The 25,176-nt window shown below is 38.2% G+C and overlaps 1 protein-coding gene across 1 annotated transcript in view; it reads right to left on the minus strand.

Annotated features, from left to right (window-relative positions):
- The window catches only part of AHI1 (Abelson helper integration site 1), an 86,215-nt gene that overhangs the window by 50,902 nt on the left and 10,137 nt on the right, over positions 1 to 25,176 (minus strand). Inside the window, exons 6-17 of the mRNA XM_054393440.1 lie at positions 24,287 to 24,479; positions 22,149 to 22,244; positions 20,778 to 20,963; positions 18,434 to 18,586; positions 16,976 to 17,108; positions 15,894 to 16,017; positions 13,547 to 13,776; positions 12,134 to 12,225; positions 11,444 to 11,562; positions 8,298 to 8,428; positions 6,913 to 7,053; positions 4,521 to 4,723 (exon numbers count right to left, since the gene is read on the minus strand). Of these exons, the coding sequence (XP_054249415.1) occupies positions 4,521 to 4,723; positions 6,913 to 7,053; positions 8,298 to 8,428; positions 11,444 to 11,562; positions 12,134 to 12,225; positions 13,547 to 13,776; positions 15,894 to 16,017; positions 16,976 to 17,108; positions 18,434 to 18,586; positions 20,778 to 20,963; positions 22,149 to 22,244; positions 24,287 to 24,479 (1,801 nt within the window). The remainder of the gene's footprint in view (positions 1 to 4,520; positions 4,724 to 6,912; positions 7,054 to 8,297; positions 8,429 to 11,443; positions 11,563 to 12,133; positions 12,226 to 13,546; positions 13,777 to 15,893; positions 16,018 to 16,975; positions 17,109 to 18,433; positions 18,587 to 20,777; positions 20,964 to 22,148; positions 22,245 to 24,286; positions 24,480 to 25,176) is intronic.

Genomic DNA, 25,176 nt, shown 5'->3' on the forward strand with positions numbered 1-25,176 from the left:
CCACATTCCCTGGGCAACCTGTTCCAGTGTTCCACCACTCTCAGTAAAGAACTTGTTCCTAACATCCAATCTAAATCTGCTCTTCTCCAGCTTACAGCCATTGCCCCTTGTCCTGTCACTGCAGGCCCTTGCAAACAGACTCTCCCCATCCTTCTTGTAGGCCCCCTTCAGGTACTGAAGGCTGCTATTAGCTCTCTCTGGAGCCTCCTCTTTTCCAGGCTGAACAACCCCAGCTCCCTCAGCCTGTCCTCATAGCAGAGGTGCTCCAACTCCCTGATCTTTCCCTTGGCCCTCCTCTGGACCCACTCCATCAGGTCCATGTCCTTCCTATATTGAGGGCTCCAGACCTGGACGCAGAACTCCAGGTGAGGTCTCACCAGAGCAAAGTGGCAGAATCACCTCTCTGGATCTGCTGGCAATGCATCTTCTGATGCAGCCCAGGATGTAATTTGCCTTCTGGGCTGCAAGCACACACTGTCTGCTCACGTCCAGCTTCTCATCCATCAGCATCCCCAAGTCCTTTTCCACAGGGCTGCTTTCTATCACCTCATCCCCCAGTCTGTATTGATAGCGAGGATTGTTCCAGCCCAGGTGCAGAACCCTGTGCATACACATCCCAAACTGTAATTCCCAATTACAAATGAGTAGAAACTTTCATGTGGAAATATTTATTACCACAGAATCACAGAAACATTCAGGTTGGAAAAGACCCTCAGGATCACCAAGCCCAACCGATAACCCTATTCTACAAAGTTCACCCCTAAACCATATTCCCAAGCACCATGTCTAAATAACCTTTAAACACATCCAGGGTTGGTGACTCAACCACCTCCCTGGGCAACACATTCCAATGCCTGACCACTCTTGCTGTGAAAATTTTTTTCCTAATGTCCAGTCTAAACCTACCCAGTCGTAGCTTTAAGCCATTCCCCTCTTGTTCTATCACTAATTACCTGTGAGAAGAGACCAGCATCAGCCTCTCCACAATGTCCTTTCAGGTAGTTGTAGAGAGCAGGTAGTTGTAGAGAGCAGGTAGTTGTAGAGAGTGATGAGGTCTCCCCTCAGCCTCCTCTTTTTCAAACTAAACAGCCCCAGCTCCTTCACTTGCTCCTCCTAAGACTTACTTTCCAGGCCCTTCCTCAGCTTCGTTGCCCTCCTCTGCACTCGCTCCAGCACCTCCACTTCTCTCTCCTGTATTGAGGTGCCCAAAACTGGACACAATACTCGAGGTGTGGCCTTAGCAGAGCTAAGTACAAGGGGGCAATCACCTCCCTACTCCTGCGGGACACAGCATTTCTGATACAAGCCAGGATGCCATTGGATTTCTTGGCCACCTGGGCACACTGCTTGCTCATATTCAGCTGCTTGTCGATTAGAACCCTCAGGTCCCTTTCTGCCAGACAGCTTTCCAGCCACACTTCCCCAAGCCTGTAGCATTGCTTGGAGTGGTTGTGACCCAAGTGCAGGACCTGGCCCTCGGCCAATCGACATTGGCCCATCGATCCAATCTATCCAAGTCCATCTGTAGAGCCTCCCTACCCTTGTGCAGATCAACACTCCCACCTGACTTGGTGTCATCTCCATGTCTTCATCAAGGTCATCAATAAAGACATTAAACAGAAGTGGTCCCAACACTGAGCCCTGAGGAACACTTGTGACCAGTCACCAGCTGGATATATCTCCATTGACCACCACTCTTTGGGCCCATTTTCCCAGCCAGTGCTTATCCAGCAGAGCCTGTGCTCATCCAAGCCACGAGCAGCCAGTTTTTGTCCACAAGAATTCTGTGAGGAACAGTGTCAAAGGCTTTTCGAAAGTCTAGGTAGACAATATCAACAGCCTTTCCCTCATCCAACAGTCAGGCCATGATGTCATAGAAGGAGATCAGGGTTGGTCAGGCAGGACCTGCCCTTCATAAACTCATGGTTACTTGGCCTGATACCCTGGTCCTTCTCTATATGGCATGTAATAGCACTTGAAATGATCTGTTCCATGACCTTCCCTGGTACTGAGATCAGACTGACAGGTCTATAGTTTCCTGGATCCTCCTTTCTTCCTTTCTTGTAGACAGGTGTTATGTTTGCTACTCTCCAGTCCATTAGGACCTCTCCAGTTAGCCAGGACTTCAGGTAAAAAATGGAAAGTGGCTTGGCAAGCACATCTGCCAACTCCCTCAGAACCCCTGGCTGTAGCCCATCCAGCCCCATAGACTTGTGTGCGTCTAGTTGCGTAGCAAATCACTGACCACTTCCTCATTTATTGTGATGACCTCATTCTGATTCCCTTCACTGACTCCTAGTTCCTGAGGCTGGGTGTCCAGGGAACTGCTGGATCCTCTGCTAAAGACCAAGGCAAAGTAGGCATTGAGCACCTCAACTCTGGGGCTGCCCAGAATGTCTTATAATACACACAGGCAATACTGCACCCCTATGCAAGAAATGATCCTATTCCTACTTGGAAAGAAGGCACCCTAAGTTCCCTGAATCTCATGTTGGATTGCTGAAAAGAGGAGTATGAAGAGTCCTTTCAGTGAAAAGAAATCTCTCCCAGTATCTCAGTGGATCATAACACCCTGCAAGGAAGCACTCTTGGTTTTTATAATCATCACTGTTATGCCTCAGGCATCAAACTGGATGTGGACCCTTTCAACCGCAGTCCTGCACTATTTGGAAATGCATATTGGAAATGACCTTTCTGACAGCTCCCATATATATTGTCCACTGGGAGAGACTTTGGAGAATGCTGACCAAAACCTCTGCCTGCCTTACTCACCCCAAGCTGTTGATTGAGCAACAGGAGTCTGGGCTTACAAAATCCAATGGCAGAAAGTTACTTTCTCAAACATATTTGTAGGCTTACCTATTTGACCTGGTTCCATGGAACCACTACATGATTCTGTTACACTAGATTTGTCTTCCACAGCTCAGAAACACTGGCTAATCAGGGACTAAAGAGCTGCAATGACAAAGACTCCCAAAAATGCATTATCCTTGTTTTTGTCCTCTGAAGACATCCAGAAAAGTAAAATTTATTTTTTCCAGAATGTTTTCCTGGGTACTTGTTCCAGACACAAGGTTACATGCTCATTCTCTCCATATGTGCCTCCGTCTAACTGATAAACAACTTGAAGGCACTATGGCCCACCATAAGATGAACAAAAGAAGCAGAAAACAGAAACAAGGCTGGCTTCCTTTAATTGTAAAGGCTACTACATGTAATTGTAAAGGCAGCAGCAACATGCTACCATTACCCCTGTGAGCTACACCTTTCTTTTGGATAGTTTCAAAGCACAGGCCTAACAGAGATGTCCAGGTCAGGCAATAAAACCAGATTTAATCCAAAGCAAACCTCCTAAAACATGATGAGCATCCTCATCAACAACTGCTTTCATTATTTTTCTCTTTCTTTTGCACTTTCTTACTTATTAATGCAGAGAAAGCCTAAAGCTGGGTGTAAAAAAAAATAAAATCTATATGCATTCAAATTTACTTAACAGTGAAAAATAGTAAGCACAAACCCAAATGCAGTTCATGCCACTGCAAACAGTAATTATAACTGCACAGTGCTACTGATGATTATTCTACATTATTCTCGGTGTGTCAAGTAGGGCGAATCTCACTTAGTTAAATTTATTGCCAATTACAAATCTTTAATTACTGATTTGGGTATTGAGACACCAGACAAACAGTCAAGAAAACACTTTTCCACCCTATTTGTCTCAGCTTCACTTCAGACACCTCTCTCCACTTATTTCTAGTCTCCAGATTCCTTGCTTTTGCCATTATGTTATGCTCAGTCCCTTTGGGAAGGCGATGGGTGGTGCAGGAGAGTGAGGTTACTGCACAGCATCTTGCTCCTTTTGCCCCTCTCTGTTTCTTACTCCTTTCAACAGTGTGGGTCCTCCACAGGCCAAAAAAGCTGCTCCTCCTCCTGTATCTCCACTTGCAACTCCTGACATTGTTTACCTTTGCGTTTCCTCTGTGCTGGTGTCTCCTGTCTGTAGTAGCTACTGATCTTTCTTAAACCTGTTTTTGCAGAGGTGCAAATATGCTCTTCTGTTTAGTTCCATTTCAGTTGTACGGTGTGTCTGCATTGTCCTTTGCAGAGTTGGGAGGAAATGGCTTTGTCCAGCACAGGGCAGTCTGTAATCTCTTCCCACACAGGTCAGCCCTGCAACCCCCTGCTACAAAACCCTGCCATTTTCAGCCACATAAAACTCTAAAGCTCAGTCATAATGATCTATAGAGTGAATCATATGAGCAGCAATTGACATTGACAAAAACCATTAAACATCTCTTGTAACCAGTACATGAAAAAACAAAATAGCTTTGGTTTGTATGATGAATCTCTTCTAAACAGCTACTTACAGGTACATTAATACTAGTGAGAGATGTATTCATTTCTGAAGAACAGATCTCTAGACTACATATATATAGGTTTTGTCACATACCCCAGTTCCAGAACATGAAGTTTAGCTGAGAAGACTATATACTTCTGGAAATTAATTCAATTTGACTTACCATTACAGAATCTAGTTTTTGTTTCACCTTCTGCATTCTCACTGATGCTCTTGCAACACTGACAAACTGATCTGTTGGAGACATCACTGAACTTTTCTGTACAGGAATTTCAGAAAAACTGCTAAGGAACTGTGGCCCTCTTGGTGCAGCTGTGGTAAGTGATGAACTGAGATCTTTTATGAGTTCAGCTTCCTGTTGTGCAACTGTAGAAATAACCAATATTAAAGTGTCAGGTGAAGTCTTACATTGCCATAGGAAAGAAAATAATTGAATGCTCACTCTCCTTTCGCCAGTCATGTCTTCAGTCAAACACCATCAGAATCTATATTAATAGTGCTACATGAGAAACCTGAAAATGACTTAAAATTTTCACCACACTACTCCATATCCCCCTAACCTGTCCAGGATGTTCATAAAACTGTTGGTGTACATAAAACACTCTCAAAAAACTGTGTCAGTGACGAAAATTAGTATTACCATATGATTAACTCTTTCAACACTAGGGCAGTAAGATTATCTTCAGAAAGCAGTGTGCGTGCTTTTAACCAAAAAGGAACAAAAAGTTAGTAACTGTCAAGGTAGAAAAGACCACAGCTTATGCAAAATCTTACAGTCACCAGTATAAAAAGTGTGTCGGTGAGAGCTGAAATTCCCCTCCCACCAACAATAACCAGGCTAGCCCAGTCTGGAAGCAAATGAAGGCTGTATTTACAAGCAGAGTCTAAAATCTACAATGAAATGCAATGAATATGTACAAATATACAAAATTCACAACATTTACAAATATGTACAATCAACAGAAAAGCACAACCGATCTCCCTTTGCTTCCCCCCAAGGGGACCCTCCCAAAGGGGCCTCTCTCTCTCTCTCCCAGGAGCTTCCCTCCAGACCCCCCTGGACAGAGAAGCAGAGTTAGTTAAGCAGAAAGTTGTTAACTTAGCTGCCAAGGTCAGTGTGTGTTATCTTCAGCCAGAAGGGAAGAAGAAACAGCAGCCAGACAGCCCAGCAACTGCCCCCACTGCAGAATGCAGAATGTGCAGAGTGCCTACTTTGTTTTGGGTAATAGTTCTTAAACATTTCTATCTATCCAATGGAAGTGTTTAGAACAATCAGTATTTTGCTTTCTTACACCCAATAGTGACTTATTTATACTCTTTCACTTTCTCTGTTCTGAACTTTGCAAGGAAAAAAATTAAAAAGACAGTTTCAAACCATCACAACCAGTGACTTAGCTAAGCAGTCAGATTATACAAGTAACTACCAGTGTGATATCTCTGTGATCTCTAAATATACACTCACACATACATATATTTTATACTACCCTACTAGCTTTTGGAAGACTCACTGTCTCCTTAACAGTCAAAAACATCTTAAAGAAATCCTTCTCCCCGCGCCCCCCCCCCCCCCGCAATTTTCCATTTCTGTCTAGAACACAGATCTTACTGGGTCAAAGCTTAACACTGGGTATTGATTGTAAAGTCATTCCACTTTATTTTCTGTAAAAGTCAACCAGTTCAACAGACAACCAACCTAAAATGTGAAATTTGATATTACTAAGTTCTTTACCACATGTGTCTTGAAAAGCAAAATGTAGACAGACAGAATTAGCTTTATAAACCTAAGTTCATTGCAAATATAATTCAAATCAAAATATTTTACAGGTAGGCAAAATTTATCACATTTGTATTAATATTATCCCCTGCCCAGATGCAACATGGTATCTGAAACAATGTCCTTAATTGAAACAATGACACTTCTAAAGTTAACCACAAAAACAGAACTGACAGAAAAGCCTGCAAAGAACAATCTAAATTTTATTTTATCTATAAAAAATTTTGTCAGCATTTATCACTATCTTCTTTTTAATGTAGCACGTAGAATAAATATATTTCTCCCATAATCACATCACAGATGTTACACCTCTTTATTAAATAACTATACTCTCTCACTGGTTTTTATATAGCTCCTCAACGTTATTTTCTACCAGCCAGCCAAAAATACTGATTAATTTTCAGAATGATACTATTTTCTGGCTCCATAACCTATCTTGACACTGAAAAGGAACATTAAAATACTTGTGCAAAGGTGCCAACATATGAAGAAGTGCTGTAAAAATCACACAGGATTGCATACAGGAACACATTAAAACCTGAGGTTGCAAGGCACCTCTGATGACTGGCAGGGCTAAAGCACCTGCTCAAAGTAGAGTCACCTAGATCTGGCTGCTCAGCATCCTATCCAGTTCACTTTTTGCTATGTCCCAGAATAAAGATATGCATTATCATCAAATGACTGTTTTGTTTTTCCTTCAAAAGAAGTACAAAGACAAGAAAGTAACTTCTAAAAATATAATATTTACAGGTGTGTATAAAAAAAAAAATGTGTATTGTACCTTTATAATCATATATGTATACAAGTATTGGCTGGTTTGGACCAAAGGCACAAAACGACACCATGTGTTCATGTGGATGAAAGGCCACATCACGAAGTGGAGATGTGAAGGAGAGTTCAGAATATATGGCCACTTGATCTCCTACAGAAGTGAAATATGCTTATTAATACCACAGAAACACATTTGATGCAGCAAAGTAACAGTTTGTTAGAGCATACCTTACTACAGAGCAGTGAGTGCCAGTGTAAATAAATGAAATTCTGTCAATCTCCTTATTGAAAAATACTATTTGGCATAAGCCATAAAACAGTGTATGCTTCTGAGTTACTGAATAAGTGAGAAAAGTTAGTGCTGTTGCAATAGCTGCAGGAAACCCCAGAGGATGCATCAGGTTAGCTGAGTTCTCTTGTACTGATAAGCAAGTTCTGGAAAGGTGGCGTTCCACAGTATTTGTGCTTGAGCTTTGCCAGAGATAGCTATCTCAGTTGTGGATTTCAATTATATAATACTGGCAATAGGAGTGAATGTTGAGCACAAAATTATTAAAAATATTAATACAATCAGCTCTTCAGGTGATGGCACTATGGAAATATAGTGTACAAGCAAGAGTCAAAGCCCAGTGAAAACACACTAATAAGTTCTTCTCTCCTTTTATTCTTTTTAAAAAGTTTTCAGACAAATTGTGTTATGGCTTAGATGTAAGCTAATATAGTTGGAAACAGAGAAAGAAATTCAAACCAGAACTGGTTAGCTGCCAGTTCAAAAATACCCATTTTTTTCCTTTGAAAGGTATTTAAATCACAACTGGAGACAAAATGTAATGTCATCAAAACAAAAAAGTGTATTCTGCTACCTTTACTGTAATTTTTGTCCCAATCCAAAAATGACAAACCCTTTACCTTACATTTGTTTAACATTTTCCCAGAAGGATTTTGATAGACATTTTGAAACCACTGAGTTTGAGGAATAATTTACAAAGAAACCTTACATTCCAAAAGCCAAAACTACCCGGTCTCTTGACTATTCTTCAGAAACAAAGCCAATTCCCAGATTAAAACAACTCAAGAGAAAGACTGATTAGACTTACAACATATTTCTGCATTCTGTTCTATGACCCTCATAGAGAATTGCAGTACACAAAAAGCTGAATTTCAGATACTCCATTTCTGTTAGATATTATAAACACTACCTCTGCCTATTAATTTCATCTAGAGAATTAAATCTTTGATATTTAGTAACAGCCATCTAAAAGTTAGAGCTAAGGTTTCAGAGTTTAACAACATCTTACTGAAGTTTCATTCCATATCAAAAGTGTTTCAATAAATCTTACAAAACCCTTTCTCTCTTGGCCTGGACAACTTGGCTTAAGATCATAAAATATTTACCTGTTTCTGGATTCCAAACATAAGCCTTTCCATCTTCACTTCCAGAAAACAGTAAGGTGCCACATGGTGTTAAGGTGCTGTGGATCTTTTCTCTGTGATTTGTAGCACCAATGTATTTCTTTGTAGCCAAGCTAGAGACAAAGAACATCTTGATACCTTCAGAACAGAAAATTCAACTTTCACGTGTCAGTCCCCTCCTCTGTTCCTCAAAATAATCAATACACTTTGCATCCTAAACAGATATGCAAACACCCACCTTTTGCAGAGTGCAGTGTGTACCCTTTCTTTTCCCTGGTTTTCATAATGCACCTGAAATTACACATGAAAGTGTACATCTCTGTCTTTCAACAGAAAATGGAAATACTCAGATGCAGAGAATGGATACAGATGTAGTAATTTACATTTTCTTGATCCCAGGCTTTGCAAAAAAAGGGCAAATTGGCACTATTACTCCAAGCTCTGCCAAAAACCTTCTCATTATGCTTCCTGACTTGATTATATTCCAGTAGTGCTTAAATCTATTCAGCAGCTCTCTTCAGCTTTAAACATTTGGTTAGAAAACCAGCAGTAGGAACAACAAATGTCAGACATCACTGTTGGTTTACTATTAACATTCATATTTTTAATATTGCTTTGCAACTTGTATCCTAATCTTTTTTCAGTGAAACACTACTAATCAGCATAGTAATGATGACCAACTAATGAACTACTGTCAAAAAGTCTGTAGGCATCAAGTAAGAAAGAATCTCCAAAAGGATTTAAAGAAGCAAGAGGCTGTGTCAAACATCAAGCATGGGGTGGAAAGTGGCAAGCTTGCAAGAGGCTGTGTCAAACATAAAGCATAGGGTAGAAAGTGATACGAAAGTTCAAAATGCAGACTAACACAGCAGTAATACTACAATGCAGAATATGAGACAAGAAGAATGGTACTAGGCCACAACAACCCTCAAAGACAGAAGACAGCAATTTTTAATATGAGTTACTGCAGAAACAATGAAGGTACTCTGGGAGAAGTGCAGTGAAAACTTTAACAGGAAAACTTTAACAATATTCTGAGTAACTATACCCTAGATACAGGTCTGTTTGAGAAAATGATGTTTTCATGATCACAGTACAAGACCATATTCACACAACTAAAATTTCTATTTGGGCTAATAAGAAAGATAATATCTCTGAGATGTCATGTAGAAGAGCTCTGCAAGATGTAAAACTAACCTGCATGTGAAACCCTAAGGAGAGGTCTGAACCAAAACCAAATCCCTCATCACATACCTGAGTGACAGGACAGCAGCATTATCCAAAAGGATCAAAAAGACAAGTTGAAAGAGGAAAGTTAAGAACAACTAGCTGTCAATCAAAGTGAATTGTGTTGATCTGTGACCTCCACCCCCTCTTTTCTCATGCAGGGAATGAACAGTTAATGCTGACGTGTACAATTATCACTGCTGGGTATCTGACCCTGTGGTTTATTGATAGACTTAAGCCAATGTAACTGTGGGCTGTGGTCAAAGCAGCAGTCCTGCTGCTGTCCTCTCCACCCTTATTTTCCCAGGCTCTCCCTCATTTCTTCTCTAATGTTTGAGCAGCTATCAGAGGAGTTAGATCAGATAGTTGATTACAATGAAAATTAATCATTTGTGTTTGCAGGCTGACTTTCAGTCGGATCAGTTCACTGATCTGACTTACCCTGCATCAGAAGATCTCTAGAGATGATAAAAAGGAAATGCTAGGAATACATGACCAAAGGTATGGGAGATAGGAGAAGATGGTTTGTCCTATGCATAAACTGACTTAAAGTAATTGGGAAACTGCACACCATATTAACCCCTTCTTAAATACCAATACATATGTCCATTTTTCTCTGTCTAAAAATCTGCACCTCTTAGGAACAGTAGAGATAGAACACTATGTGCTTCAAAACCTGCAGGTTCCCTCTGTTAATCCACCAATTCTAGACTTCAATTGAGTGGACAGTTTAGCCTTCTAACTTGGCCATTACTATTTATCATTTATTGTAGAAGATGAAGAGTACACTATAAGAGTGGAAAGTCTTCTGCTAGTTCAAACATCCAACCCAACATATTAATTAAAAGTGAGATTTCATGAGACAGGATATATATGTACAAAATTATGTTATAAAGGAATGTCTCATGCTACCGGAGTGCAAAGGTATTTCCCTCAGGTAGTTTCACGTAGATCATGAGGGACCTTTGATTTTCTGCATGGGGAGAGAAGGAAGGGAACCCATCAAATTAAGGGCAAATGATTTAAAAAGAGTGTTTATATTTTTAACAGGACTTTACAGAACAGAACATTCAGACACATCATGTGTCTAACTGATAGGACTGAGACTCTTCTCTGTTTCAGCCAGTGAATGGACAAGATAGAATGGGCACAAATTGCAATATAAGAAATCCTTTTTAAGAAGATTTTTTTCTTAATTTACATTGAGGGTGAAGAAACACTAGAACATGGTGATCACAGAACTCTTCATCCCTTGAGATATTCAAAGCCCAACTCATCAAATCTGAGTAACATATTTTCATGCTTTGATTATTGGGGTAGGACTGGACAACCTCATGTACACAAGTGATTCTCTGATAGTCTTCTTTTTTTTATTGTAGTTTATTACTAAACACTAATGTTCATAACTGTTAAAAACAAGAAAATTACCAAAACCTATGTTAAAAATATCTCACTGGCTGCTTAATGTACCATAATACATGTATCACTTCATTTTTCAGTATTTATGACAATTTTCGTTCCATTTTATCATCTAAATACTCTTCTCAGAATCTTAACAACGAGAAACTAGCACACAAATAAATGTTATTTTCACACCCAGAGTGCATTTTCAAAAGTGAATTCAATTTCTGTGAGACTAGTGTCTTCTCCTTCATGTCACATTAAGCTATCAAGTAATTTAACAAATTTTGGATATTCTGTTCTAAAAGACAACCAGTATCACACAAACGGTCTGCAATATGACAGTCTTTTGAAATAATTTCCTAACCCTAATATTGCTATCCTTGCTTATTAGGATATCTTTCTTCTCCAGAACACTTAATAATTTTACGTTATTTCATTTCCCCAAGTAAGTTTTCAACTAAAAGGAAATACATGCTTGTCACCACAAATCTGCTTACATTCTGAGATCCATGATTCTCAGGGTACTGTCTTTGGCATGGATTAATAAACGTTTTCCATTTGGATGCATCTCCAAATGGTTTATTGGTGTTCCTTTAATATCATTTTCTGCTATTTCCTACAGAAAGAAATAAAATAAAAAATTATAACTCTGTGCTTTTAAACCTCATGGTTTTTACACATTATTCATTTTTATCTTGCATTATTCTTTCTCTGCTTACTTGACTCTATTTGGTTAAGGAAAAAGTTTTGTTCCTATATTAAGGCACTCAACTTTTCACAACCATAAAGCAAAGTCTGATGGGATTCTGAACTTTACAGTTGGCAACAAAACTGCTGGCTGAACATTAGGCCTTTGACACATGAACAAAGGTAATTTGTAAAGCCTGTGGCCTATTTTATTGCTGTCTCTAGAAAACAAACCCAATATATGTTAGAACAATGCTCTTAAACCTCAAGCATTTTCATGTTTTATACACAAAAAAAATGAAGTTGCAAAACTGTTCAAAAGACTTAAGTTAGCGAAACCCAGCATGTACTGTCAGCTCTTCTGTACCTTTATTTAAAGGAAATGTAAGTTTTCAGTTAAACAAGAATTAACGTATAGAAATTCTGAATTAAAATCAAATGTCTAGGTTTGGAAACAGTTCACATCAAAATTACAATACCAGTTTAAGAAACTTGTATACCTTATTAATCTTCCAGTGAGTAAAACTTCCTCTGACAGATGTATCCCAAACTATTATCAGTCCTGAACTATCTCCTGAGAACATGTGGAGCCCTGTGAAATAATAACTTTTTATAAGAATACCACACAAAGAATTAAAAAAGTATGTATGAACAAGAAACAATTTGTCTTTTTTGAATAGGTGAAGAGCAATTATTTCCTCTCTTTTGCTATGATATACTCATTGCAAATACATTTGGCTCATACTGCATGACGTAAGTTCATACTATAAATTTGGATTCAGCACTTAAGTCAGATAACAGGGTGCTGAATACTTATTGAAGGTTTTCATTTTGCCTCATATTTTAGTACCAGCAAAAAATAAGTATTTATAGCTCAATAAGCTTCACACAATAGCCTACTGCTTAACCTATATGTTCACTGAGAGCATCTTGAACAAGAATACTGTTTTCTAACAGTTGTTCTTAAATTAAGCACAAGTACTCCTTCCTCTTCATAGCCCTACTCCAGTGACTACCTCCCAAAATGATGTCATTAATATCAGAAAAAGTCAGACACTTCCAAGTATCTTATTCATTCATCAATCTTCAACTCTTCCCACCCTCCATCACTACATGACTCACTCACAGATACTAATCTACCAGTTAACATTATTTGCAATGGTCAAATTTCTGCCCTTCTCTCAAATTTTCACATTCTCTGTCCCTGTTGTAAAGTTCATCGTTTTCTCACTTCAGTCTAGCATTAAAATTCTCACAATCTAAATACTGCTACCTCATGTTCTTTTTCTTTGTACTGCGTTGATAACCTTGAATTGCAGTATGGTAGAGCTGTCTTTGACACTGATCTGATCATGCAATCTCCTGTTCTGAAACTCTATGTAGAGTTCTCTAGAAGCTGGTTTCAGATTTTCTGCTTTTGCTTTTTAGTACATAATTCATCCACCTAGAAGGGTTCTAGCTGAATTTGTCTTTTTTGAAACTTACCTCTCTATATTAATTCCTAGGCTTTCCACCTGCATCCTGATGCACTTATCTCCTCTAAACAGTGGCACCTGTGCTTTATGTTCTGCTAATTTTTGCTGCAATGTGTATAAAGTATTAGCTAACTACAAATAGCTAGTTATAGGGAGAAGGAAAAGTAGTGTCCAGATTTGCCCAGTCATCATAGCCTGGTCACTACACGTTTGTTTGCCTACACTTAACTTTTCTGAATTTTCTCAATTTATAGAAGGGACTATGCATCCCTTTGTGTTCCTCATCATAATAATGTATTAATTCCAAACACAGCTAAAACCATTCTGTTGTATCATTGCATACTGCCTCCTCTAACAAAGCAAACTAAGTAGCCCTCAAGTTTGTCTTCAACTGAACAGAAGACTATTTGAAAAAGTAATACTAAGCACAGTACATACCTTCTGTATCAAAGCAAAGTGTGTTGACAAAACTTTTGTGACCATCAAGCTCCTGTAGTAGTTGCCCATAGATTTCTTTCACATTTGCATTCCAGATTCTAATCACTGAGTCATAACATCCTGTCACGACCAAGGAGTCAGCAGTTGGGTGGTACTTTGCAGTGTACACAAATGAAGGATGAGGGAAAACTCTCACTGCATATGCCGCCTGTGTTTCAATTTTCCATATTCTAAAAGGAAAGGATGTTAGGATATCTACTGTACAAAGCTGTCACATGCATAATTGATGGCATATTCTGTGCTAGTAGTTCTAGAGGCAAACACTAGCAAACACTTAACACCATCTGTTTATCCTACCAATTTGTTCCACCTATATTTAATCCTTTAATGTGGTCCTTTCTAGTAAGAATTGAGATGTATTTACTGCTTGACATAGTACTCTGTCTTCAAAGTAAATTCATGACTGCTCACTCACTTAATGGATATTTTGTATATTTTAAAACACACAAAGAATTGCATGGAATTGATCAGTTTCTTTCAGGACTTTATAAATAAATTAAGGTGACTTCTTAAAAAAAAAAAAAGAAGAACAAAAATAAACCACAAAAGACTATTTAGGACCATTAGATAAAATTAAAATGCCAGAATGTTTTAAAAGAACAATTACCTACCACATAGTGTGATCTCAGGGACGTTTATGTTTTCTTTACATAAATTCAGCCCTTACTATTCATCTATTTCCTATCCTTCTCTACCCATAGGTGTAAGATCAGATTTATCTTAGGAAACGTTTTTTGTTTGATGCTATACAATTTACTGATGGGGCAGCACGTTTCAGAGTTCAGTTACTACACCAAATTCAATTGTTTGAGTGCCACCCTTCCAGGTTACTCTGAGGTGAATTCTTTTAAGAAACTGCAGTTTTGTAGAGTGAAGCAATTAACTTGCAACTTCATGTGCAAAGGTCACAAGGAGTCTACCTAACCTTTAGAATGTTTTTTGCTCTAGTAACATAAAAGTTAAATTATTGCTCACAAATAACATGGGAATAAACCTTGGAAAGGCTCAAGGTATACATAAAATATGATATAAAGAAGAATTCACATAAATTCCTAATTTTCCCTTTAAGTTGCCTTGGCATAGAGTCTGAGAGATGACTCAAGTAATAAGCTCATGACTTTAAAGCAATGGAGTGCCTTTTAGCCCTCGTCTTTCAATTCTACCATTCTACCAGCATGGAAGGGAAAAAACCCAAAAACTCCTTGCCTAAATGAAGGCATTTTAAGGAGCTTAAGGCAACAGGCAGTAAATACAGGAACTAGTAACTTGTGCAGTGACAGAAAAGGAGTCAGACTACTAGTTTCAACTTGCTGCCAAAACTTCAAGAATTGAGGAACAGCTGGGCCTTCTCACAGGTAAATTACTGAAATTGCCATTTACTTCAATACAAAAAAAATATCTGATTTCATTTAGAAATTAGGTTAAGCTCTTAAAATACTCTTTTAATGCCGAAGTACAAGCAGCAGGAAAAAAAAAAGTTCCATACATACAATGTATCATTTAACAATTCTTCTGGCATTTCAATTATGCAACTGCCTGTAGCGTTTCTGGGTTGCATAACAGAAACAACAGATGGGGTTCTGAAGAACACAAAAAAAAACCCCGTTGAAAAACTATGAAGTTGCTTGTAACAAGATTGTGCAGTGTCACAGCCATACTTTCATGTATTCCTACAATTTCAAGGATTTGCTTTTAAACCTTGAACAGATTAGTCTTTTAATGTTAACACTGCATTAAAGTACACTTTTTAATTATAAAGGAACATGTATACATATTCAGTCTCAGAAATAATACTGTAAAATGTAATTTACAGCAATTTAAGTTGAATTATTTAACTAAGCGTCCACAAACTACGAAGCCCCCATAAGCATGCGTATGTGCTGTGTGGCAAATTTATACCTAACTTGAATCTTAAATTTCCAGTTTCCTGCCTCATGAAAACATAATAATACATTTGTAATACAGTAGTTTCTCCAAGGACAGGATACTCCAGCTGTCTCAGTGACTTCCTAAGAGAGAAAGCCTTTGCTTTTCTGCTGTATTGTAGATTTAGACACTTTAGGGTTTGTAAAAGCTTTTTTCTCAAACATGTATGTTAGAAACCAATGTAGTAAATACAGCATAAATGACATACTCCATCAGAATTTTTCTATTATTATAGGGCAAGTCAGGTTGTAATCAAATCTTTAACTAAACATTATAGTACAGTTTGTCATAAGACATGAAACTGGACCACTTTCTTTTCTGCTTCTGATGTTATCTGTAAGAACATCTTCATCATACTGACCTTACAGTGCCATCAGAAGATGCAGTAAGAAGGCATTGATTGTCTTTTGACCAACATAGATCATACACTATGTTAAGGTGACCATAAAATTCTCTCAGGAACCGTCCAGAAGGGATTTCATACACTAGTGAGATTTCAATACAAAAAATAATTAAACAAAAAAGTAAATTAAAAATCTGTATTTACAATTATTAGTCCAAAGTTGAGTCTGACCTTAGGCTGAGTTTCTGCTGGCATAAGTCAGCTAATTTTCTTTACCTTCTCATTTTCAGAGAACAAGACCAAATAGCTGTTAGATACGCATGGATGGCAAGCATATACTTCCATCTAGTGGTTCATGCATGTCACAAATGTCTTAACCCTTAAGAAATAGCCTACTTCTCTAAATTATTAGAAATAGGTTTGGATTATAATTTATAAATATTTTTACAACTATCCAACAATTTCTGAAATAGATTAACACTGAGATCATTTTCTGGGGCTGAGTAACAAAGGAATTTAGACTTACTGTTCCTTACATTTAAATATTTACTTCATGTACACTTAGGTAGGGCTTAACATCTATGCCATGTGAAGAAGGAGCCCAAATCTGAGTAACAGGAATATTTGCAGTTCCAACTGACCTGGAACATGGAAGACAGCTGCTTCCAGTAATCTGTCTGGAGATGACAATATTTCATGTGTCTAACTTTCATGATAGGGTAGGAGAAAAACTTACACAAAAAGCGTGTGAGCTAGAGGCTGGAAAAATTATTTCACTTAATACCTTATTATCAGAAAATATGCTCTTTATGCAAACTGATTTAATATTTCTGTTAGACCTCAGCACAGAATTAGTGTGATCTCATACCACTGTATATGCATCATCATGTATGAAAAGCCAGTTTCAGCCCTATTAACACAGAAAGAACATTCCCCTCAATGCTCTCAGTGGACAATACAATTTGTAAAATACAATTATAAAAAACAGAACATTAAAAAAAAAAATCACGATTGAAAAAAACACATATTTTGCCCTTTAATTTCAAACTGTATCAGTTACAAGAAATGACCCCAACAACCTAAAATTACTATGAACTTACAAATAATGGGATAGCCATTCCTTCCTGCACATGCTGCTGCCAGTGTTTTTCCGTCATGAGAGAAACGAATACAGAAGCAGCCCATATCTCCAGCTCGCAGGGAAAACAGGAGCTTGTTGGGTATGCGGCAAGCCTAGCTTTTCAGGCAAGAATTGGGATTACACAGTTATGAATATTATCTCCTCAATGATTAAAATACATCCTTAGTTCCTGTCATGCATAAGTTTTAAAAAGCCATGAACACCTTAAAAGGAATTTAAAAGAGGAGTTCAACCTTATACACAGAGCCAGTTCTGCTGCATAATTTGTCATAGAATCATAGAATGGTCTGGGTTGGAAGTGACCTCTGAAGGTCATCTAAGTCCAACCCCCTCTGCAGTAAAGCAGGGGCATCCTCAACTAGATCAGGTTGCCCAGAGCCCTGTTGAGCCTCACTTTGAGTATCTCCAGGGATGAGGACCCAGCCATCTTCCCAGGCAACCTGTTCCAGTGTTCCACCACCCTCATAGTAATGAACTTTGGCCTAACTTAGGCCACCAAACATACCTGTTTTGTGTATTTGTTTCTACTGTATTTTTACAGACAACTAGCAAGTTTTAAAAAAACTTAAGAACACTTAAAACGGAAATAATTTCCTTAATGTTAAGAAGTGCCGAATGATGACTATTGTGAATAATACAAGCTTTAGATTTAGTCTGTAAGTCAAGCTTATTTAAGGAGTCTAAGGACAACTTTAATAATTTAGTAATTGCAGTGTGAACTCAGAAGACTAACTACAGGCACTCAAACCTTTGGTCTATCAAATCACTTTTAGCATTCCTCATCTGTATTTTAACTTCTGTTTTTTTTTTTTTTTTAAATGTAACTGCAGATGAAAGATTTCCAAAAGTTGCACAAGTGTTAACAGTCCTCCTTCCTCTCTCCCAAAATATTTCCTCTTTTTCATCCAAGGTCTTTTTCTCCAGAACTAAATTCCAAGTTTAACAAGAATTAAAATACCCAGAGTAGTTATGTGATTATTTTAACTTAAACCAAATTTATGTTTATGAATTAAAAAATAGCAGGAACAGAGTCATAAGTATACAAATAGATCTACTTGTAAAATAACTGAATATTTCTGGTTCATTTCAGAATAAACAGATCTTGTCAGAAACTATAAATGCTGAAAATCTGAGAAATGGTTTCCTATCTAACTTGCACTACCTGCATAGCCCTACTCTTTCAAATTTCCAGAGAACTCTGGGAATAAAAATACCTGATTGTTTGGGGGAAAAATGGTTAAATGAGCTGTCATTTATTAAAAAACTCTACTTGTCCTTATGTTTCCTATTCTGTTTAGTGTTTTTTTAATTTGCTTTAATGAATGACTTTATAACAACTATACCATAACAGTAATGTCATAAAAAACTAGTAATCTTTAAATTCTTTTTCTTTAAAAAGCAAAGAAAAACATCTCACCTGTCCAGGCAATCTTGTCCATTTAAATGGCTCCTTTTTCTCCTCTGGAAAAGGTTCACGTGATTTTTTAGATCCTTCTCCCTGGAGTTCACACAATGTTGCACTACTTTCTTCCTGCTGACCAGCTATCATAGAGGGGAAACAAGGAGCAACCTTAAGGCAAACAAAAAGAGTATTAAGAAAAAATACTTTTAAAATGAACAGTGCAATATCTAGAAAGATTAAAAGGTACTTTTAACTTTAACTGCATTGTATTTTTGTACCTGAACAACAGAGATTGGAAAAAGTTTAATACATGGAAACTGCCTAGCAAAAACTTAAAGTAACCATCAAGTCAGAAAGTAATCTGAGCTTCCAGATAAAAGATTTTTCAAATAATTAATAGTTCTATTTTTTTATTAGCTATCTAGCTTAGTGAAAATTACAAATACTTTACCACCTGGTAAGGGCTGACAAAAAAAAAAAAAAAAAAAAAAAAAAGGATTTCAGCATGTACATTTTCAGCAGTGACATTAACCTACCACCTTCAAATCAGAATATTGCTTCAGCATGAACATGATGCTGAAAGACATTAGCAGTGTTGTGTATTGAACAAACTAGGTTGCAAAGGAAAAAGCAGGACTTACACATCTGTGATTTCAATTGTTGGTAGAGCTTATATACTTTCCAAACTTCTTTAAGTATGCTTACAGAACCTTACCTACAAGTTACAACAAGCCTGAATACAGAGGAAGCCTTAATGCTGTGAAGAAGCCTAGCAGCCCCATGTCTGATAATCACACAGTAGTTGAAGTTCTGATCAGTTTCACTAAGACAAGTCTCTTCAGAAACAGATCTGAGTACCAGGCAGAATTACTGTTTTCTTTCAGGCTGACAGCTGCTAGGTATCCACTTTAGGGTGAATAACTGTCTAGGTTCCTGTGACTACAAAGGGAGGTCACACACACCAAGAATCAGTGAGGTTGGAAAAGACCTCAAGGATCATAAAGTCACCCAAGTCCTCATGACTACTAAACCACGTCGCCAAGTGCCACGTCCAATCCCCTCTTGAACACCTCCAGGGATGGTGACTCCACCACCTCCCTGGGCAGCACATTCCAATGGCCAACCACTCTCTCTGTGAAGAACTTTCTCCTCACCTCCAGCCTAAACCTCCCCTGGTGCAGCTTGAGACTGTGTCCTCTTGTTCTGATGCTGGTTGCCTGGGAGAAGAGACCAACCCCCTCCTGGCTACAACCTCCCTTCAGGTAGTTGTAGACAGCAATGAGGTCACCCCTAAGCCTCCTCTTCTCCAGGCTAAACAGTCCCAGCTCCCTCAGCCTTTCCTCATAGGGCTTGAGCTCAAGGCCTCTCACCAGCCTCGTTGCCCTTCTCTGGACATGCTCCAGCAATTCAACATCTTTCCTAAACTGAGGGGCCCAGAACTGGACACAGTACTCAAGGTGTGGCCTAACCAGTGCTGTGTACAGGGCTACAATGACCTCCCTGCTCCTGCTGGCCACACTGTGCCTGATGCAGGCCAGGATGCCATTGGCTCTCTTGGCCACCTGGGCACACTGCTGGCTCATGTTCAGCTGCTGTCAACCAGTACCCCCAGGTCCCTTTCCACCTGGCTGCTCTCCAGCCACTCTGACCCCAGCCTGTAGCTCTGCATGGGGTTGTTGTGGCCAAAGTGCAGCACCCGGCACTTGGATTTGTTGAATGCCATCATGTTGGACTCTGCCCATCTGTCCAGCCTGTCAAGGTCCCTCTGCAGAGCCCTTCTACCTTCTAACAGATCAACACCTGCTCCCAGCTTGGTGTCATCTGCCAATTTACTGATGATGGACTCAATCCCCTCATCCAGATCATCAATAAAGATACTGAACAGGATGGGGCCCAGCACTGATCCCTGGGGGACACCACTAGTGACAGGCTGCAAACTGGATGTGGCACCATTCACCACCACTCTCTGGGCTTGGCCCTCCAGCCAGTTCCTAACCCAGCACAGAGTGCTGCTGTCCAAGCCACAGGCTGACAGCTTGGCCAGGAGTTTGCTGTGGGGGACAGTTGTTAGCCCTTGAGAATGTGCTGCCCAGGGAGGTGGTGGAGTCACCATCCCTGGAGGTGTTCAAGAGGGGATTGGACATGGCACTTGGCGACGTGGTTTAGTAGTCATGAGGACTTGGGTGACTTTATGATCCTTGAGGTCTTTTCCAACCTCATTGATTCTGTGCTTCTATTTTACATACTGCATGTAAGTACAGCTTTTACACACATGTATACAAACACATACACTCACATGCTCTGGCTGCTAGTTCCTAAAGTCTGTATATTTTTTGATATATAGAAATATTTAACTTACGTTATCTGGCAGTTTTATGCCTCTTACAGTGACATATAAAGTTGATGGGTAACGATTTCTAGGACATTTTTCCCACCAGTCATAAATCTCAACCACATTTGAACGTGCCTTGGTCCTTGGAGGTGGGTTATATAATTGCAGACGGAGTTTTCTATCAATGTTCAGAACTCCATTTGCACCTACAAGCTGGAAGGGTGAGCAAAAAGAGGGAAAAAAAAGTGTTACATTAATATGGAAGTAATAAAAGCCAATGTTTTTTTCTAATATCTTAAACGAAATCCACGTCTTGTTAGGGACATATACTATCCTTAAAAGCTATAGTGAAGGTAAAGTGTATTAAATACCCCCAGGATCCCTAGACGTCAGCCTAGATTTGAAACATGCTTTATATGCACAAGAGCAATATCCTGCATGTGGGAAAACCGCTGCACTATCACCATTATTGTTTAAATCATTACTTGCTGGAATCACCCAGACCTCAAAAGACAGTTGATCTACAAAGAGCCTCCTCCAATTCTGCCTCTTTTGAAAGCTGCAGCAGAGGGCATTGGTAAGGATATAGCAAAAGATACAGCAAAGCAGCAACCTTTCCAGGTTCAGAGGAAAGAGAATTCTCTCTGTTGAACAAGTGTACTTCATGCCATTAACACTGACCACTGTTTATCAGGACATTTTTACTTTGATATAGATGAAAGGATAATGCAGATAATACACCTGTCTCCTCCTGTATGTCTCATCTTGTGGACTGCTCAATGGCTGTCAAGGTCTGCTGTCCACAGGGGTAGGTGTAAATGAACAACCCTCAAGCAAGTTAAAGACTCAAAGACCAAATCAGCACATTCAAGACTCTCCTAAAAGGGTTAAAAAAAAAAAAAAAAAAGGAAGACGATGTGCTGGCTAAATTACCTTTATCTCATTGCTGTGGCAATTCAAAATGTGCAACTAAAAAAATGACAGGTATTTTATAGTCAGGCTAGGGATCCTTTCCAAGGACTAGTCAATTGAAAAAGCAACTACAATTCAGAATAGCTGAGGTTGGTGGATTTGTTGTTTTCTTTGCAGATACAATCTAGTAAAACACACAAAACCAACAAAACCTTCTCAAATAAAACCTCCTGTACTTTATTAACTAGAAAAAGTTTCTTACACTTCCTTTACTTTCTTTACATATTCTTTACTATCAAGCATGTTACTGTAAATTTTATAGAATAAAGGAAAAGGAGAGCATAGCCAAGCAAGGAAGAATTTTTTTTCCATCTATGTTGACTGCAAATACTAAAAAACATTTTCCCATTAGCATGGTTAGTGTCTTCTAGAAAACTGAGTAAGATGACTTACAATTTTTATTTCTTCTTTAATTATTTACAATACCTTTAGAAAGGCCCAACAAATTTTTCGGAAACCACGTTCTTGCATTTGTACATCAGAGTTGGCTCTCGCTTCATTCATACTTAGAAAATCAAGGATCTGAAAGTATTGATAGGAATATAAAAATACTTGTAATGAACGTATACTTAATGGCAATTCAAAAATACTGCTGAAAATATTTATGTGTAATTTTCCTAAGTCCTGTATAATTCACAAATCACACAGACCACAAATCTGACAGTTAAAACCAACTGTATGTTAATCTAGTTGGAAAATGGTAGTTTCCCTTTCCTAGATTTATCACTTACATCTTAGAATCAATCAATGGTTTGGATTGAAAGGAACCTTCAAGGACCATGTCACCCAACCCCACTGGCACAGGCAAGGACATGTTTCACTAGACCAGGCTGCCCAAAGCCCTGCCGAGTCTGACTTTCAAAATCTCCAGTTATGTCCATGAGATTCTTCAATTTTCTGGTCAGTAACCAGAATCTTCTCCTGGACATTTATCTGGTATACAAAATCTTGGAATTGTGCTTTCTTCAAATTGATACTTCATAAACTATGATGAAGTCCCAGAATCACAGAATGCCAGGTTGAAAGGCACCCCCAGGATCACCTGGTCCAACCTTTCTAGGTCATAGTACGCTATGGCCCAGCACCCTGTCAAGCTGAATCTTATAACTGTCCAATGTAAAGGAATCCACTGCTTCCCTTGGGAGATTATGCCAGTGTCTAACTGTTCTCATTGTGAAAAACTTTCTCCTGGATTCCAAACACAATCTCCCCAGGAGTAACCTGCAGCCATTACCCCTTGTCTTTTCAATGTGCTTCCTTGTAAAAAGGGAGTCTCCATCCTCTGGGCAACCACCCTTTGGCATGCTTTCAGTGTAGCCATCACAAGATGTTAGGGGTTGGAAGGGACCTACGAAGATCATGGAGACCCCCCAGATCATACTTTGGCCCCAAGAATAACATGACTTCCATGAAGAAACTTGACTTACAAAGGTAGTTACTTCTGTACTAAGCAACTAAGGACTCAATTCTATAAACTTGTTAATTTCTGAGTATAACAGAAAATAAACACGTAGTGATAGTATATAAAACTATTTGAAATATAAAAAGGAATTAAAAAAATACTGTATTAGGTTCCCATTTTCAGGTTAATACTACAGAATCTCTCTTTACAAATATTCATGTACTTCAACCCAAAATTATGTTGAATATATAACTCACAATTTTTCTTTTAAAACATTGTTGTACTGGAGAATGAATTTTTAAATACTTTGTGAAGAATGGGAGAGAAGTAGACGTCTAAAACATTAACGGAAAACAATGCAATAGTTTGCTCTGATTGAAGAAAAGAAGGAAAAGACCAACAAACAGGAACCAGGACTTCCATCCCCTGTATAGATAACCTTTGATTTTCTGTGAAATATTGCCATTCCCTGTCATCTTTAGATAGATAACCTTTGTATAGACAGGAGGAAACATGGTTGCCTGTGTAAACCTCAACATCCCTCTGTTATTTTCACATTGATATATTTCCGAATAAGATAAGCAACATGGACTATGTAAGTTTGTACTGAAATCTCTTTCGATACACAGGTCTTTTGGAGAGATCCTACCTGTGTCCAGCGCTGTAATAAAGGCATAATAAAAGAAACTTACTGAGTTTCCTGTCCTTCTCTAAATCAGCTCATTGGTAAAAGGGTTAAAAAGGGTTTTGCTACAAGCAGGCAAATTCCATCTTTGAGTTTCTGGTACTTAAGCTTATTTTCAAATTTAAAAAATGTGAAAAAGGAGAAAGTTACATCTTTTATACATTGTGCCATCCCAGCTAATCTGGAAGGATTTTACTAACCTTTCCCAGAAGTTTGACAGTTATAATAAGAAAGCTTTGTCCTCCTTATGACTATCAAAACAGGGGAGGTTTGCTACAACAAACGTTTATTATTATCAGCAATTACCAATACCACTTTTTTGGTATCTCCACTTAATTTTGTATCTTAAGGCTAAGTTATTAATGCAAGATAACTGAAACAAAATGTCCAAATCAGTCAAATATATACCATTGAAGAAACAAACAGAACATCATAACACAAACATATATTGGAAGTAAAACATTTAACCTTACTTACCTCAAAAAACAGGATTATTTGAGGGCTTTCTTCAGTGTTTTGAATAAAATAACTAAAACACTTATTAAATATGACTTGCTCCTCCCACTCCGGAACTGTTGATTTAGACTGTCTGAAGTCATATGGTTGTGTCATAACAGGAAGAATGTGCTCCATTTGTTCTTGTTCCTGGTGAGATGAAACTTTCTTCTTGCTGTTTGAAAATTTCCAAACAGTTAGAATTGCTTTAGTGCCTTTTAAAAACCAACCTAAACTAGTACTTTCAGTTACTGAAAGCAAAGAAAAATACAGGATACCATTGACTTGATTTTAGAAAAATAAAATGCCTAAAACCATCCACAATTTAAGACAATTTGCAATGTACAAAGAAGTGCTACATGTGGAAGTTCAAAATTCTAACAAGCAAGTTACTGATACCAAAGTTATGCATAATGATCACGGTAAAGTATAGCACTTAAACACTGTTAAAATTTGGTTTTCAGGAACATTATGCATAATAGCAGTGAAAACAAGTAACTGAAGCATTCTGAAATAAGAAAAAGTAAATTTCACTTCAGGATTTTCAAAGTTATTTCATGAAAAAAGAAAAGGCTGATACTATTTATGCTACAAGAGTTTGCTTATTCTCATCTTGGCTTCTTTATATTTTTGAGATTTAGGAAATTTTCTGTCTGGAAGAATATAGAATGAATTGAGCTGTAAATACAGGGACCTCTAGAGCAATACAGCAGTGCAGGACATTTAAAAGTGCCAAAAGAAAAGAAAAATACCACTCCAATTTACTGTAAGTGTATATGTATTATCAGAGATGTAGAAACTAATGAATCACAGAATCACAGATACTGTTCGCATGCATGTATTATCAGAGATGTAGAAACTAATGAGTTACT

Source organism: Indicator indicator, chromosome 2 (assembly GCF_027791375.1).
Source record: "Indicator indicator isolate 239-I01 chromosome 2, UM_Iind_1.1, whole genome shotgun sequence".
Taxonomy (NCBI): domain Eukaryota; kingdom Metazoa; phylum Chordata; class Aves; order Piciformes; family Indicatoridae; genus Indicator; species Indicator indicator.